Genomic DNA, 16178 nt, shown 5'->3' on the forward strand with positions numbered 1-16178 from the left:
AGCCTGAAAAAGATGAGGGGATCAAGTACAGGCCCAAGAGAATCACTGAACGACGAGGAATGCCAGACTTACAGCAGGACTGAGGGACAGCAGAAATCCCTACATCTTTCAACCAGCTGATTTCAAATTACTGACCTAACTGGTCAAGGTCCTGACTTTAACACCAGAAGCAAATCCTTGGAGGGTCGAGCTCCAGCTAATATCCACTGATACGCTCCCTCACACTAGGTGGGTAGCATCCTATTCAAGTTGACTCAAGCAGACAGCTCAGATAAAGTCAAATACGCTGCTCTCTCAATTGTCCATGCTTCAATAATGATGGAACATCCTCAAGACAATGCCATTTTATAGATGTACGCATTCATTTTTTCAACCAGCTAGATCATGTGCCCCAAAGATTTACCTTTACATTGATTAATTCGCACAAAATACAGACATTACTTTTGTAATTTACTGTAATTTGAGACCATCTGTTTGAGATACTGCTTTTACCTTAACACTGAATCTCATCCTTACCATATTATTCTTTGTAGACCAGGACACACTTGTACGAGGCACACTTAACATTACGAGCATGTAACAGCCCTGGCGAAGTAATGCCTACACTGCTAGTTGCCGTGGTAATTACGTGCACATAACGTTAAGAAGGCTTCATACCCGTAGGCCCTGGGAATAAAACATCCAATGTTAAGACAGAATTCAAAATCATTAAGTAACTTGAAATATTTAAAATATGCACTTAATACTGAAACGACCTTTGGGTATCCCCTTCTCTGAATGTTAGAGATTGTCATTTCCAATTCAAAGCTAGATCAGTACAGTAAAAATATCCATATTATTTGCTTTAACTGTTTGGATGTCGCTGCCAGGGGTATGACATGCAGTTCTGATGTTCTTTAACAGGTGGACTAAAATTTTAAAATGGGTTATGCAATTGGCAAAAAGCCCACTGAACATGGTATAACAATATCCGAAAATATATTTTATGAATTAAGACGGACCAAAGTCTACGACGGGTTAAAGTCCCTTTTGAAATACAGAGCATAGTAGTAAATTACTGACTTTTGGCAAGTTACTGACAACTTTCTCATCTGTGACATACAGATATGCACACCATACTGGTAGATGATGATTTCGTAAGTGAGTGCTTGAGGTTTATTGATGTACTTAACAATTTTTCAGTCATATGACCACGAAGGAATCCTTGAGTGCATGTAATGTGCCTCCTTGTTGCAGGACGGATTTCCACAGCTATTTTATCTAGTGTTGCTTCAGTAGGCCCCCCTGCCCGAGCCACTATACTGTTACGGGTCAACAAGTCGTTGCACTATCCCCTTCTTGCTGGACACCAAGTGAGGAAGTCATAACTTCCTCTTTTAAGGTCTGACTTGACCCACGATTGACTCGGACAGAAGATGAGTGGTCTTCAACTACCTCAAACTTAATTTATAGACAATGCAAACAGCACTATGAGCACTACTGACAACCCAAGATAATTGGCCTAACTGCCTTCACTCGGTAGAGCATAGCAACACAGTGAGCCAATAACTCAGTCTCAGACATTATTCCTCTTTTTGAATTTCAAGAATGTTTCACTACAACTATTAAGACAGTCAGATCTATGGATGACTTGATGTTGTACTCGATAAGAATTCACGCCCATGATGGGAATCAGCATCTTTGGTGGGTGAAAACATGGTGCCCAGTGTAAACAGTGTCACGAACCTTTAATAACTTTCACCTGCAGAGTGAATCTGTCATATTATTGGCAGAAGAAGACAGCTTAATTAATATTGCACAGACATCTATTAATTTTACTTTCCAGTTTTATATCATGATGATGAAGACTACCTGCAAGTTTTGGGACTACTGTCATTCTTGTTGGCAGGCAATCTAAAGCTTATGGTTTCTGAGGCCGGGGTTAGGGGCAATAATGTCATTTGATATCAGAGAGCCTCTGGCATATAATCACGTTGAATAACCATGGCTTGCACAGTGTTTATGAAACATCACATTGCAAAGGTCACGGCCTATTTCCCCTGGTCTAACTTATCAAGAAAATGATTCACCAGTGCCATCTTAAATATGCATATCTCACTCAATGCTCTTAAGCTTGACATACACGGGAACTTAAGACCCACTCAACTTGATTCGACTGTTGCATCATGTCCCAAGCGCTTATGTATGCAGGTCTCAGGCTTCGGTGTGGCCTTCGACCTAAAATCTGTAAACTCTTCTACATCGATTTGATGTAAAACTACCGTTAGACTACCCTGACGCGAACATTATTTCTATTCTATTACCTTGGATGAAGCAAAATGTTTTCGTAATTATAACAAAAACAACATTGCGGTACAGATTAACTGCTAAAAACGCCCCCACTTTCCCCAAAACGTTGTTTTCATCCAACCAAACATTTTAAAGGGGCGTGACCTAATTCTGGACGAAACCATGATGTAATTTACAGGGGGTGTTAAAATGCGATGCTAAATATTGCGGACGTGCTTCACAACTAGGATAGAATAATAAAAAGAATATGTTTGTTTCTCGAAAACAAATCCGACTATACAATACAGAACTATAAAATAAAACATCCGCAGGGTTGCTTTCATATTGTCCTGCCTTCAGCGAAGATGCTGTTGTCAGGGTAGGCTTCGGTGAGACAGGCACGGTGTCAAACAGCGACCATACTGACAGTGAGCCGGGGAGGTCGCTCATTGCTGGAAGCGAGAGTTCAGGCAGGTCAAAAGTTTTCCCAAACTCTGGTCAACGGCAATATATTAGCGGAAGTCAGACAATAGCATTTGTGGAGAGAAAAACATGGGTAAATAGACTGAACCAAAACACTGAGGCGTGACTGAAAACTGGGATTTTGCAATTTGGATGGTATTGCTACTGTTACGTGTAACACTACAGCACCGGGCATTTGCACTGGAGTGGCATGACCGACATGGGAGTATTTTCAACGGCTTTTTCACTTCCAGCATTTTCTTATAACACACTTGAAGCATGCAGGATATTGCTGATTTCACGGCGTTATGAAACGGACGGTTTGGTGACATAACTCCATACAATAGATTCATTGCGGTGGCCTGTCACAGACATAACGTCCATCACAGAAACCCCGGCATCAGCAAGAACTGTGGCTGTCGTAGCCCGGACGCAGTGATTCGTGTACCGGCGGCTAAGTTTTGCATCGCGGGAAATATCAGACATCATGGATCTGATCTTTTAGGCCCATTGGTTGATTGCCATACCATGGTTTGTGGTCAACTGGGACGTTTAGGAGAGGCCGCTGAAGGAAAGACTTGCAGGAAGAATTATCAGGTCCGTATGTAAAAAAAAGGAAAAAAAAAAAAAAAAAAAAACTTTTCGTCAAACATTTATTATCACTTATATGTGTAGCATTCAAACGTCCCTATGTGCTTTAAATTATCTGTAACCTGATACTTTTCTCCTTTAACATAAACGTTCGCTCCGACAGAAAAAATCGCCATTTTTTTCCTTGCTTATATTTGTCGTCTGCTTTATTTATGTAAACAAAAACCTCTATCCACCCACAAAACTACAATACACCCGTCCAGAAGTCAAACGCTTCTATCTGGTGATGGGGGTATCTGAAGACTCAGATAACGTGCACTTGGCACAGAGCCAAGATGTGACCTGTATGTAATAAAAAGAATTGAAGGGTGATAGAATATCAGATATAATTAAGTCTTAAAGTACTAATGTTTATGCTCTCATACATTTATCCGAAACATAACAAATGAGGTAATGTAACAACTCAAAAACATTAAACAGCACAGTGACAATTGGCATACAGACCTACCAGTGTAAATGAGCTTACAATGAGGGTTTCGGGGCAGCGCACATGTGACTGGAGGACTTTCCAACCCTAACGGTTTCAAGCCCTGGAAAGTCCTCCACCAGTTTTGACATGTGTCAAAGTGAGAAAATGAAGAGCTGTATGAAAATTTATTCAATCATGTTTGTCATTACCAGCCCACTGCTTAACCACAAAAAAGGTTACGTGAAATTTACCTTGCAAAACCTTTAGTTCAATTAAACAAGCGATTTTTGCCTAACACATGGATTATGCAAATCGGCTACACTAAAACAAGTTTCATAAAAATGATGGATTATCGAATTCTAGTACATTTACATTTAGTGAGCAAATTTTATCTTACACTGGACACTCCCAGTACAGTGAGCACCATTTGTACTCCACCGAGTGGTTGACAACAGTTACGTTATGTGCAAGGTGGATGGCAATAATTCAATTATGTTTGTTCAAAGAATTACATGTGACTGGTTATGTGACTGGTTATTTATGACCACGGAAATCACTTTTAAGAAGTTTACGTACTCAAGTATAGTGTAGTCAAAAAATCAGCTGTGAACTTGCATAGACCAAACTGAAGCTTTCAGCTACAGAAGACTGAAGATGCCAGCATCTGTAATAGATTTGCCATATCGCTGTGGCATTTATCATTAGTAGTATGTCACAATAAAATCTTTGCTCTAGTTCTAAAACTCAACTGTCAATGTGATCAAGTTTCTTCCGCCGCCGTTTCCATTTTTTTCATCTCTACTACTAAAACATTTTCACACAAGGTACTCACGCACCCCTGTTCAGAGTTCTATGTTGCATTCTTCTCATTAGTTTTGGATTGTCTTGGTTTTAAATATACTCTGCAGTCAGTCAGAAACCGCTATCACTACCACAGGTGTCAAACAGCCCTTGAGTTCTTGTAGACACGGGAAATTTCCGACAATTTGTTAGAAGCTTTTTTTCACTTTTACCGGCATATAGAAGACTGATTAAAGACAAATTAACTTCTACTTTTTTTATCCAACACTTCCTAATTTTGTCACCTCAACGCTTGCCAGCCCAGCAAATATTACACTATCCCCCGGCCAAAGGGCCAGTGCTTATTTCAACCACTGCTTCAAATTCAAATGCTGTCAATTTTCTCACCAAACAAAGTTTTATCACCCACAAAATTGATGCAGGCATGATAAATTACCATATTATTTTTACTTCAGTGTTTCTTTATTATATGCCATTTTGCATGAACAAGAAATCATTCGCCCGTTTTATAATTTGCCTGACCACTGCGCGAACTGAACGATCCTACACGCCAATTTATGAGGGCTGCATTACCTGTAAAACAATAACACATACAACACCATGTGTTCGTGATTGGTCATATTCTGGCGAAACAAAATGAAGACACAACTCATGTTGCCTACAAAGATAATGCTCAAGCAAGCTACAATATTTGTCAAACAAACCAGGCATGGATGTAAGATCAGATGATATTTCACATCTTAGATGACCTGTGCATGTGGCTAATGCCACTGATTTGGTATCCTGACACTAACAAAATGGGCATTAAAACAATAGAATTTACTACCCTTAACCAGTAAACTGCAAACTTCATTGGTCATAACAAAGTGGTATATTACAAGACTACAAACTATCAATCACCATAAATAACGCTGCGCAGTTTGAGACTGCCATTTTGAAATCTTCAAATGCACACTGATCCTTACTGCTGAAAATCCACTCAGACCTGGTTGATATTGGACTTGTCACCAATTAGAGTGGCTGCTGGCCAGGATGGACAAGTGCCCACATATTATAGGTCATTCACCATGGAAAATTGATCGACTGAGGCAGATAGTGGATGCTAAGGGCTTTTGGCTGTTTATATGAGGTGGCTGTAAGGAATTGACTGTATTAACCTATAAAACACATTTTCCTTGTAAAAATTTACTCTTTTAAGCCAAGTTTTACCTCCCCTGTCACACGACAGCAGCTTTCATGTAACACAAGGTCAGTTTTTGAGGCACGAACTACAGGAAGTGGGGCCTCGCCTACCGAAGTATGCAGTAGATCATTTTCTGGGAAACATAAAGTACAAAAAAAAAAAAAGAAAAAAAAACATGTTTAGGTGGAATATCAGGGATTCATACATGTGTCAAGTTTACAAACCAATATATGGTTCATAAAATTGAGTTTAATACATTAAAATTGAGTTTTAATGACATAAACAACTATACAAAATGTGAGAAAACTGAACTCACAGACCTATAACCTTTCTAAAACAAAGTAAAGACGCTTCTCGGGTTGTTACAGGATTGTGTCTGGTCCAATTTCCGTTAAAATTTGACATCAGAAAATGATCTACTGCATACTTCAGTAGGCTTCTACCGAATTGCTGTTCAATTAGCGCATGTGTTCAAAGATCAAAGAAACAATTTAACTGGGCCCAAATGTATAAAGCATGTCTGAAGCAACAGGTTATAAATTCACGAACGTGTTACATTTTCAGCCTTGCGGGCATATGTAGTCCACATTCACAGCATAAAATAGGACAATTTATGTCAAATGTTTACTTCACCCTATCATTTAAGTAGTGTAGAAAGTCACTCAGGCACATGAAAATTGTTAGTGGCTATCGTTTAAGACGGAGAAAGCTCTCGTAATAGTACTTTACTTACAGGCGCAATACTTTCTCTATTACAAGAAGTAGTGTTTAACACAGCAGGGTTACAACACTGTTAATCTATATATGTGAAGGTAATATCACAGATGTCGCTGTCTGTAGCAGTGCACATATTAGACCCGCTTGGTCAGTCACTGGTAATAACTAGTTGTGTCACGTACACAGTTAGGCGTAAAATTTCAAAAAAGGAGAATCACAAGAAATTCCATTCGCACAGAATTTAGAAGCTCATTCAGTTGGGGAGAAAGAGTAAGGCAAAAAATCTACTGAAGATGTTTTTATGCATTTCTACTATGTTGTCAAATAAACAACCCCACTTTAAGGAAGCCTAATGCAATGTGATTGCCTCTCATATTGGGCAAAAAATAAATACAGAACTGAGAAGGTTCAGCTAAACAAAATCACATTTTCTCATGGAAAATAAATAAGAAAAAGTTTATTTAAAAGAAACCTGTAGAAACCTTAAATAAACGGTATTTAATGATGAAAAGAAAACCTCTAAAAAAAACATATTATTCGTACACCAAATGTTGGCACTAATCAGAGAAAGTAAAGACAATTTGGAAATATTAATCCCTAACTATGCCTGTTTGACAGAGAATGCCGAAGACGTCTGTTATAGGCCTACCTGTATACATTTCATTCATGGATTTTTAAATTTCATCAAAATGGCTTAAAAACGTTTATCCTGCACTTTCCAAATCAATTTACAAAATTAAAATCTGTGATGAAAGTAGCTCTTTAACTTCCTTGTGCCACTTTCGCTTTGAAACCACCTGCAAACAGCATAATTCTAAAAATGTGCCATTCAAATGGAAGAGTAAGCTCCAAGGAAGTAATTGGGTTTGTTCCTATTATAGGTTATGCCATAAAATAAAGAGAACAAGAAAAACTAGAATTGATCTGTGAACAGCAGATCCTAGGTCGTGATCCCGGATCGGATTGATGATGTTTTCCCCACCAAATAATACACAGCCCTTGTAACAGCAAGTTTATACTTCCACGTATCAATCCACGACCTGCCATGCACAGACTAGCTGGCCCCCTCCTCCCTCTTGACAACGGGGATAGGCAGCCATACTTTTGTACACAGACAGTACATTTGTAGCGCTTTGCACTCAGTGATTTTCAGCTTTACACCTGTTAGGGTTTTCTCGCAACAGACCTCCAAATATGGTAAAAAATTGCGCTTTTTTGCTTTTTCATCACAATTTGCGGCAAAACTATACATCGCCGGAAAGAAATAAGTCCAGATTCATGATCAGGACGTCAAACTACGTCGGGCAGCATGCTTACAATGTTCGTGCCTTCATCCTAGTCGCAAATGCTTTTAAAATGCATCATATAACATGAGGACGTCAAAGTGCCAAATATAGCAAATCGGCCTTTGGACTATTTGAAGCACTGCAACTCCCACATTTATTAACACACTTCAATGATTTTCCGCATGCCTACAGTACACATATGGCCCTTTGGACTCAGTCATTTTCAGCACCACAGCTGCAGCGGTTTTGTGTTACGTGACCTCCAAACATGGCCGAAAATTGCACTCTTTCGCACTTTCATGGCAATTGGCGACAAAAACGTACGTCGGAGAAAGGAAAAACCACCAAATTTGTCATCAGTACATCCAACTACGCCTAGCAGCCTACTTAAAACCTTGAAATTCACAACATTTTCATCACCTGACAAATTGGCTAAGCTGGGATCGAACTCTGACATGACTGACAGGCATGAGCAGTAAGAGAAAAGTAAGAAAGAAGAAGAAAAAAAAAAAAAAAAGCAAATCCGGCGCGATCTGCCTGATGTCCTATTCTTGACATCGATCATCTTCGCTGCTCGACTGCCCCAGACACATCGGCGTCACACCACACAGCCAGGAGACGGTTAGCGTTTAAATCCTTGTGTACTTAGGTCAAGTCGGAGAAAATTTCGCCAGCATCTCCCCTACCATCCACACTATAATAAATGCCACAAAGTCCCCAAGGCAGTCGCAATTCTCACTTCAAATTTACATATACATTTTCTTTACCTTTATATCTTTCATGTCAAAGCATAAGTTATTGGTCGAAAATCAACACATAACCAGCTACACGGCTTTCAAAGTTTCCACGCGACCTTAGACCGTTTGTCACTGAGGCAGTCAGCCAGTCATTTGCATTCCCGCGAAAAGATCGGCGAGCTTTATGATGCTACACTATGCCCAGTGAAAAACGGCCATTTCTTGGCAGGCTTGGCCCGCTTTGTGTAAGAAATAACGCAAAAACACGGCCCGTGTAACAGCAAGTTTGTACTTTCACGTCTCAATCCACGACCTGCCATGCACAGACTCAATGCTCTACTGATACCTCTGCCGTTGTCAGAAAGTCAAAACCTGGACCACAGCACATGTCGATATCTGTCAATCACCCTGGCCTGGTTAGCGTACAGTAAAGGTCTGCGCAAAACGAAGCTAACTTTTACATGTCCACGTCATTTGCCGTTGTAGTTAGAATTCTACGCCATCTAACAGAGCACTGTATATATGTCGATATCTGTCAATCACCCTGGCCTGGTTAGCGTACAGTAAAGAAGAAAAGGTCTGCGCAAAACGAAGCTAACTTTTACATGTCCACGTCGTTTGCTGTTGTAGTTAGAATTCTACGCCATCTAACAGAGCACTGTATAGCTGAATGTCATTGTATAGCTGAATGTCATTGTATAACTGTTTGAGGAGATCACGGTCAGTGTAGCCAAAAGCATCAGGTCAAATACTATAAACCCAGTCCAGTCCCCATCTAACTCCATGTTAATAGGATTCCCATCTTTTTCTAAACAAAAAACGGTGTTGTCATTTAAACGCTTCTAGCGAGAAAACTATTGATTGTAGCTCAAATCTGTTGGCAAATGCTAGAAAGAGCATGTCTTGGGCTACACTTTGGTGCAAGTTGCATGTTTCTACCTCCCATAGTTCTTGAGTTACAGCGCATTAAATTTACGTAATTTTTTGTCAGTTTTTTGCATGTATCTCAAAAAGTTACACAGATATGCAAAAAATAAAAGCAGATTCGGAATCAGCAGCTCAAGATACATCAGAATACAGAACAATTGAAATTTCAGAACTTTTTGTGACATCAAAACTTCAACCAATGGCGAGCTTCCAGAGTTTTGACCGGAAGTCGACCATTTTTGCAAACTTTTTGTAACTCGTGACCTTTTAGCTGCGTGTAAAATTTGAAAACAATCGGTTCAGTGGTTCTTGAGGAGAAGATTTTTAAAGGTTCTACACAAAATTCAATATGGCGGCCGAACCACGTGACATAGAAAAAAAATGGAGAATTTGTCTCGAGAAAATCACCGCCAGATAATATAAGCAAAATTTGAGACTTGTATGTTGAATGGTATTGGAGTTCACCTGCTAACAAAGTCAGTGAAAAAAAATAATAATAAGAAGAAGAAAAAACAGAACGATTACAATAGGTATCCCGTTCGAGAAGAACGGGATCCCTAAATATAGATGTTAAAGCAGAGATGTATAGCTATTAAAGCAGACATTCCAAGGTTCAAGTCAGCCTATGCAGCGTCACTTCCTGTTAACTGAATTGTGTTTTTATGCATTGTTATATAACCAACTTAATTACAAAGCATATATTCTTTGTAGGCATCATACACTGTGTGTACACAATATAGCATATATATATATGTGTGTGTGTGTGTGTGCCAAATGCAGTAAATCTATCTTTGGACATTATTCAAAAGCGTGCATGTCATGTGTTTTTTGAGACAGGTTAACGATTTTTAAAATACATAAAGTAAACGTATAGCCCTTTATACACAGCAATTGTTGGTTTTACAGCTTTAACAGTTTTCTGTCATGTGCCCTATGAAGAGGAAAAAGGAAATTCCAATTTTTTGCACTTCGATCACAATTACGACAAAATTATACATCGCAGGACAAAGTTAAGGCCAGATTCGTAATCATGAAGTCAAACTGTGCCCAGCAATATGCTAAGAATCTTCAAATTCCAATTTTTTATTTTCACATGACGTCACATAAGATGTATCAGTTAAACCCAAATCTGCATTCTCATTGCATCCGTTTTCTGCTCATACAGCATCCAGGGAACACTTATTATCTGTGCTAAATTTCAAGTCAATTGGACAGTGGGTTTTGAAGAAAATGGGTGTCAAATGTTTTCACATCAACCCTAAATGGCCGCCAGATTATGCGACTTAGGTCACCCAACTTTTTACTCGTCAAAATTCATCTCAGGGTCTACCACATATTTCAGTCTCGCGCATTTCTGTTCAGCCTTTTCAGCTGTAGAAGTTTCTCAATTTTGAAAAATACAATGGCGGCCAGCATTATGGTAGACCTTCCCATGTACAAGCAGAGAGGTAACCAGCATGAGCTGGACTTAAACTCACAGCAACCACATTGGTGAGAGGCTCCTGGGTCATTACGCTGCGCTAGCGCGCTAACCAACTGAGCATCTCATAAAGGGATTACTATTTGTATTCTTTCTGTAAATGCTGATGACTTTGATTCAATTACTGAATGGCTGTAAAGCGAGGTGTGAAAATACAGGGAGTGAGGTTTGGCTTACCAGCATGCTGACATGTGAGAGTTGAGATGAACTCACTCAAACGTTTGAGAATGGCTTTTTCCCTCTTTCCTTCATGTAATAATGTTTATTTAGCATGATACATTACATTAAAGTGATGAACATTATTTTTTTTTTTTTTGTTCAGTATTTATAACGCGGTCATGTGATATGATTGACAGCTAGTCATCTGAGTAGGCCATTTTGAATCTGAGGCATCCAAGTTCCAGGAGTTACCTTTGACACAAACACACCTGGACAAATTGGATACCAAATGTATTGTAACTGTTTTTTTTTATTCAAAAATAAAGTTGATGACACTATATAACTTGTATTGATGACACTACATAACTTGGATTCAGCTTGTAGAAATGTTTAACATGCACCAAGTTCTGTAGTTGAGCTCAGGCCTGTGATGACGCGATATAAAGCTGTGCTGAAATACTTGAATACTTAGGTAACAAAAAATCTCATGCGTTTACAGTAAACTAACAATAAGAAAGCATTTGACAAAACACATTTTGCACTGATAAAACTTCGTTCAATGTCAAAATCCTGACCTGTAAGATAGGCTGTGGCCCTACATACCTTAGCCGTATATACTGGATACCAAGGTCATTTCATTATAGCGCGAGGCTGTCTATGACGCACTCGGGAACCTGTTCCCAAAGCAGCGTGCTCTAGCAAAGCTGCAGTGCTTTAGCAAAAAACAAATTTCTTGGTCACTGGATAATTTCAACCAATATCTAGATTCTACAACTTTCAACGTAGAAAGTACACATTATCACCCTGAAAGTGCCTAGGCTTTGTGCAACTGCAGTTGCTGCAAATTTCAGCTCAATTACATCAGCTGTTTTGGATAAGAAGCATTTTTTACGTTTAACACAAAATCCAATATGGCCACCAAGTCACCTGACCGAATGTTTCCGAAAAGCTAAAAAGCACAACTTCAGACCCTTTCCTAAAACATACAGAAGTTTCAGGAATGCGCCATTAGTTGTTTTCTCACAAAATGTATCACAGAATTGGTGAGAATAAAAATAATAATTCAAACAGATACAACAGGGATTCAACCCTGAATGGCTTGAACCCCTAACAACACTCCAAAGGTCTCCTTTCACAAAAATATTCTGTGGGAATACAGACACTGGTCATTGGACAAAACTCACCTTTATGGTTTGGTAAGATCCACTGAATAAGTAGGTTTCATTGGCAACCAAGGCTCTCACCCAATGATTCAACCCTGTTATCTCCCTTTTCAATATGTGGGTCTGTGCATCCCACACCTACAAATTATGAACATATGTTTTTTATATACTGAACATTAACATGGATTAACATTGCCAAATTTCACTTCTCCACCAACAAACATTCCAGCCATTTTCCGTGTTACAAAACTGATTTTCAAGTAATTCAAGAAGCATGAATGATTGTTTGACAGTGGATGGAAGCTTCTGATTTATTTAAAAAACAATGGTGGGAGGAAACCAAGTACAATCCGAGAGAAAATCCACAACTATCTGCAGGTTGCTTACAGACCTTCCCACGTATGGCCAGGGAGGAAGCCAGCATGAGCTAGTATTGAACTCTCAGCAATCGCATTTGCAAGAAACTCCTGGCTCATTGCGCCGTGCTGGCGTGCTAACCCCTCAGCCAAAGAGGCCCCCTGGAAGGTTTTAACAGGTTTAAAGGAAAGCACACACTACTTACACATTTTACAGTTTAGGAGATATTGTTCACAAGATCTAAAAGCCAAAACATGATCTTTACCTGGCAAAGAAGGTCAAAGGTCATTCAGGCTAAGGAAAATTTTGTAGAGCACCTATTTGATATACCACGTATGAAGTTTTAATGAATACTGCAAAAACTGACTATGGGCTAAGAAAAAAAAATAATTATGACAGAAACCTGACATAGGGCTTTCCCAAGATCAAACATGCTGATACTGCTGATAATAAAGTATAAATAGAAGCCACAGTTCAGGATGTGGTTAATATTCCGCTTCAGATTCATGTAAATGCTGTACCCAAATGTCTAGCATGGGGCTTTCTTACTGTTACAATAAAAAGGTTTTTAAAAACAAAGTTCAACAGTTTATGTGCAAAAACCCTACATTTCGGGGTCACTGCAACATTAACTGCTTTTCAGGACTTCTAAAGTTGGCTGAATGGCAAGAGACATAAGAGTATGTCATTTCTATGATGTTTTTGCATCCACGTAAGTTCCAATTCATGTTCATTGCATCATACTGGTATAACGAAAGAATGTTTCTCTTCATTAGATCTCCAGAGCTTTCAAGAGCCAACTAACCTTTAAAAGCCCTAAATGAAGCTTTTCTGTAGATATAGTGTCAATGATGTAATGAAAGCCCTAAATGAAACTGTTCTGTAGATATAGTGTTAATGACGTAATAAAAGCCCTAAATGAAACTGTTGTGTAGATATAGTGTCAATGATGTAATGAAAGCCCTAAATGAAGCTTTTCTGTAGATATAGTGTCAATGATGTAATGAAAGCCCTAAATGAAACTGTTCTGTAGATATAGTGTTAATGATGTAATAAAAGCCCTAAATGAAACTGTTCTGTAGATATAGTGTTAATGACGTAATAAAAGCCCTAAATGAAGCTGTTCTGTAGATATAGTGTCAATGATGTCATAAAAGCCTTAAATGAAGCTGTTCTGTAGATATAGTGTCAATGATGTAATAAAAGCCCTAAATGAAACTGTTCTGTAGATGTAGTGTTAATGACGTAATAAAAGCCCTAAATGAAACTGTTCTGTAGATATAGTGTTAATGACGTAATAAAAGCCCTAAATGAAACTGTTCTGTAGATATAGTGTCAATGATGTAATAAAAGCCCTAAATGAAACTGTTCTGTAGATATAGTGTTAATTATGTAATGAAAACCCTAAATGAAGCTGTTCTGTAGATATAGTGTTAATGACGTAATGAAAACCAATATATCACAAAAACGGGCATAGCTTTATCAAGTTTTTGTCATTGAAATCCATTTTCAACAGGCCTCTGTGCCAATGGTAGATACATAAACAACTTAATTTTATAAGCATTAGTAAAGCACTTCTGATGATACACAGTGCTACAGATAATGGGCATACAGACAAAAATACGCTTAAAAAATTAGATGATACGTTTCTAAAACTAAAACAGAGCGTACTGTATTCGCCCAAAGATTTGTGTGTACGTCTAAGTTCTGGAAAGGTATTGTGCACGCGAGATTTAAAGCAGACAGTCTTGTCAAAATCTGAAGTAAATCTCCACAGCGAACTATGTGCTCGACGTTCTCCATCATATGTTAGTTTTCAAACACTCCAAGCTACAGCAAAATCTTCTCTGCCATCACCCACAGCCGTGAAGAATGCCTACCATGATATTTGTCTTTGTGACATTCTCAAGTGTTTGCCGTGAAAAAGATGTAGCAAAGGGTTAAAAACAGTCTTTTTGGTTACTATGCTGCAAGTTCTGCTTCTATATTGTACAAAATCATCATAATATCGCTCCTCAAAGTCTGATTTCAATTCCCCACGAATCGTCAGTCTGCAGTGTTAAACTATGATCGAGGGCCCAGTTCCTGACATAAACATGATTTCGTGAAGAGAAAAGCTAATGCAATGGAATAAAAAATATCATGAAAGACAGCTAGCAACATATGCACAGGAAGATTTCAGATTTACTACATACTGCCAATAATTAAAGCACAAAATAAGATATTCTTGTTTTGTAATGTAGGCCCTACATTTGACTCTAGCCTATATCAACAACCATTTTCTCAACTTTTCTCGCATAGGTCAAGAAATGTTTAGACAGGTCAAAGAAAATTTACGTTGCATCAGGCAGGTTACCATAGAAAAAAATAATACTGCAACCCCTGCTATCAAAGCACAAGGAATGAAAAGTACAGAATAAAATTGTCAGTGAGTTACTGAAATAAATCCCACACAGGTTGATGCAAAATAAATGTATTTAACTTCATTCAAATTCATTCCTCTTGCGGAAGAAGGCCTATGTAAACATGTATGCATATATCAGTTTATGTCTTTTCTTCACCCCCTTTCACTCGATCAACTTCACACTTTCCAGGTGTATTACTGATGACCCAAAAGAGTGACATGCTGAAAAATATATGTTCTGCAGTACTGCATACTTGGAAAGTGGGAAGTAATGTACTCCCTCTCTTTCACAGTCGGGAGTACCGTACTCCCTCTGACAAAAAATTATCTGTAGCACTGATAGTGTTAACAAAACAAAAAAGGAGCTATATCACAAAAAAAGGTATATTTCTGCAAAAATCCTTGGTGCCTGAATCAATTTACAATCTAGCCAGAGTGATACACAGACGGAGAAGGGTACACCATAGTATAACCCATCATTAATCATGAATGCATAAAAATTTTTAGTTCGTCATGTAAGAGCTTATGTTACGAGTTGGTCTTGTTGACAAAGTGGCTACCACCCTTTCATACCTCACCTTTATGACCTTGAGACTACCGCTGAAGAGCATGCCTCTAGCTGCAGCCAGGGTACAAACAGGGTTGCCATGGGCCTCTATCACTTTCTCTTGCTCAAAAGTTCACAATATCCCAGACCTGGCAACACAATAATGAAACAGGAAGACATAAGACAATATGAAGGGCTACACTTAAGGCAAAACCCAGGGAGTCTTGGAATATGGTGAAACATTTGAATGCAGCACTCATGAAATTTCAAACAACTTCAAACACCTGGACAGTGAATTCCTAAGGATTCTCCAGCACACATAGTTCTCATGGCCTTGGTGGCAACATTTACTGGTCTGTGGTCTTACACATTCTATATGTGGATGAATCTAGGTAGCTCAGACAAGTGATTGTGTGTATGGTTTGTCATACAATGGTGTAGTACTACATACTAAGTAAGTACTACAACTTTTATTCAAAATACCAAAATCGACTTAAGGCCACCCAAAATAAAGCCAAAGTAATCTGAGTGTGAAATAAGTTGTTTAGTCACATCAAATTTATGTATTGGAGAAGTGTTATTGTATTTTAATAATCTTTCTATCATAAAACCCAGGGAATTAATCTA

General features: G+C 38.6%; 1 protein-coding gene across 1 annotated transcript in view; it reads right to left on the bottom strand.

Annotated features, from left to right (window-relative positions):
• The window catches only part of LOC135474789 (E3 ubiquitin-protein ligase TRAF7-like), an 89710-nt gene that overhangs the window by 33466 nt on the left and 40066 nt on the right, over window positions 1–16178 (bottom strand). The window contains 3 exon segments of the mRNA XM_064754389.1: window positions 12265–12381; window positions 15583–15681; window positions 15683–15700. Coding sequence (XP_064610459.1) covers window positions 12265–12381; window positions 15583–15681; window positions 15683–15700 — 234 coding nt within the window.

The sequence above is a fragment of the Liolophura sinensis genome, chromosome 1 (assembly GCF_032854445.1).
Source record: "Liolophura sinensis isolate JHLJ2023 chromosome 1, CUHK_Ljap_v2, whole genome shotgun sequence".
NCBI lineage: Eukaryota > Metazoa > Mollusca > Polyplacophora > Chitonida > Chitonidae > Liolophura > Liolophura sinensis.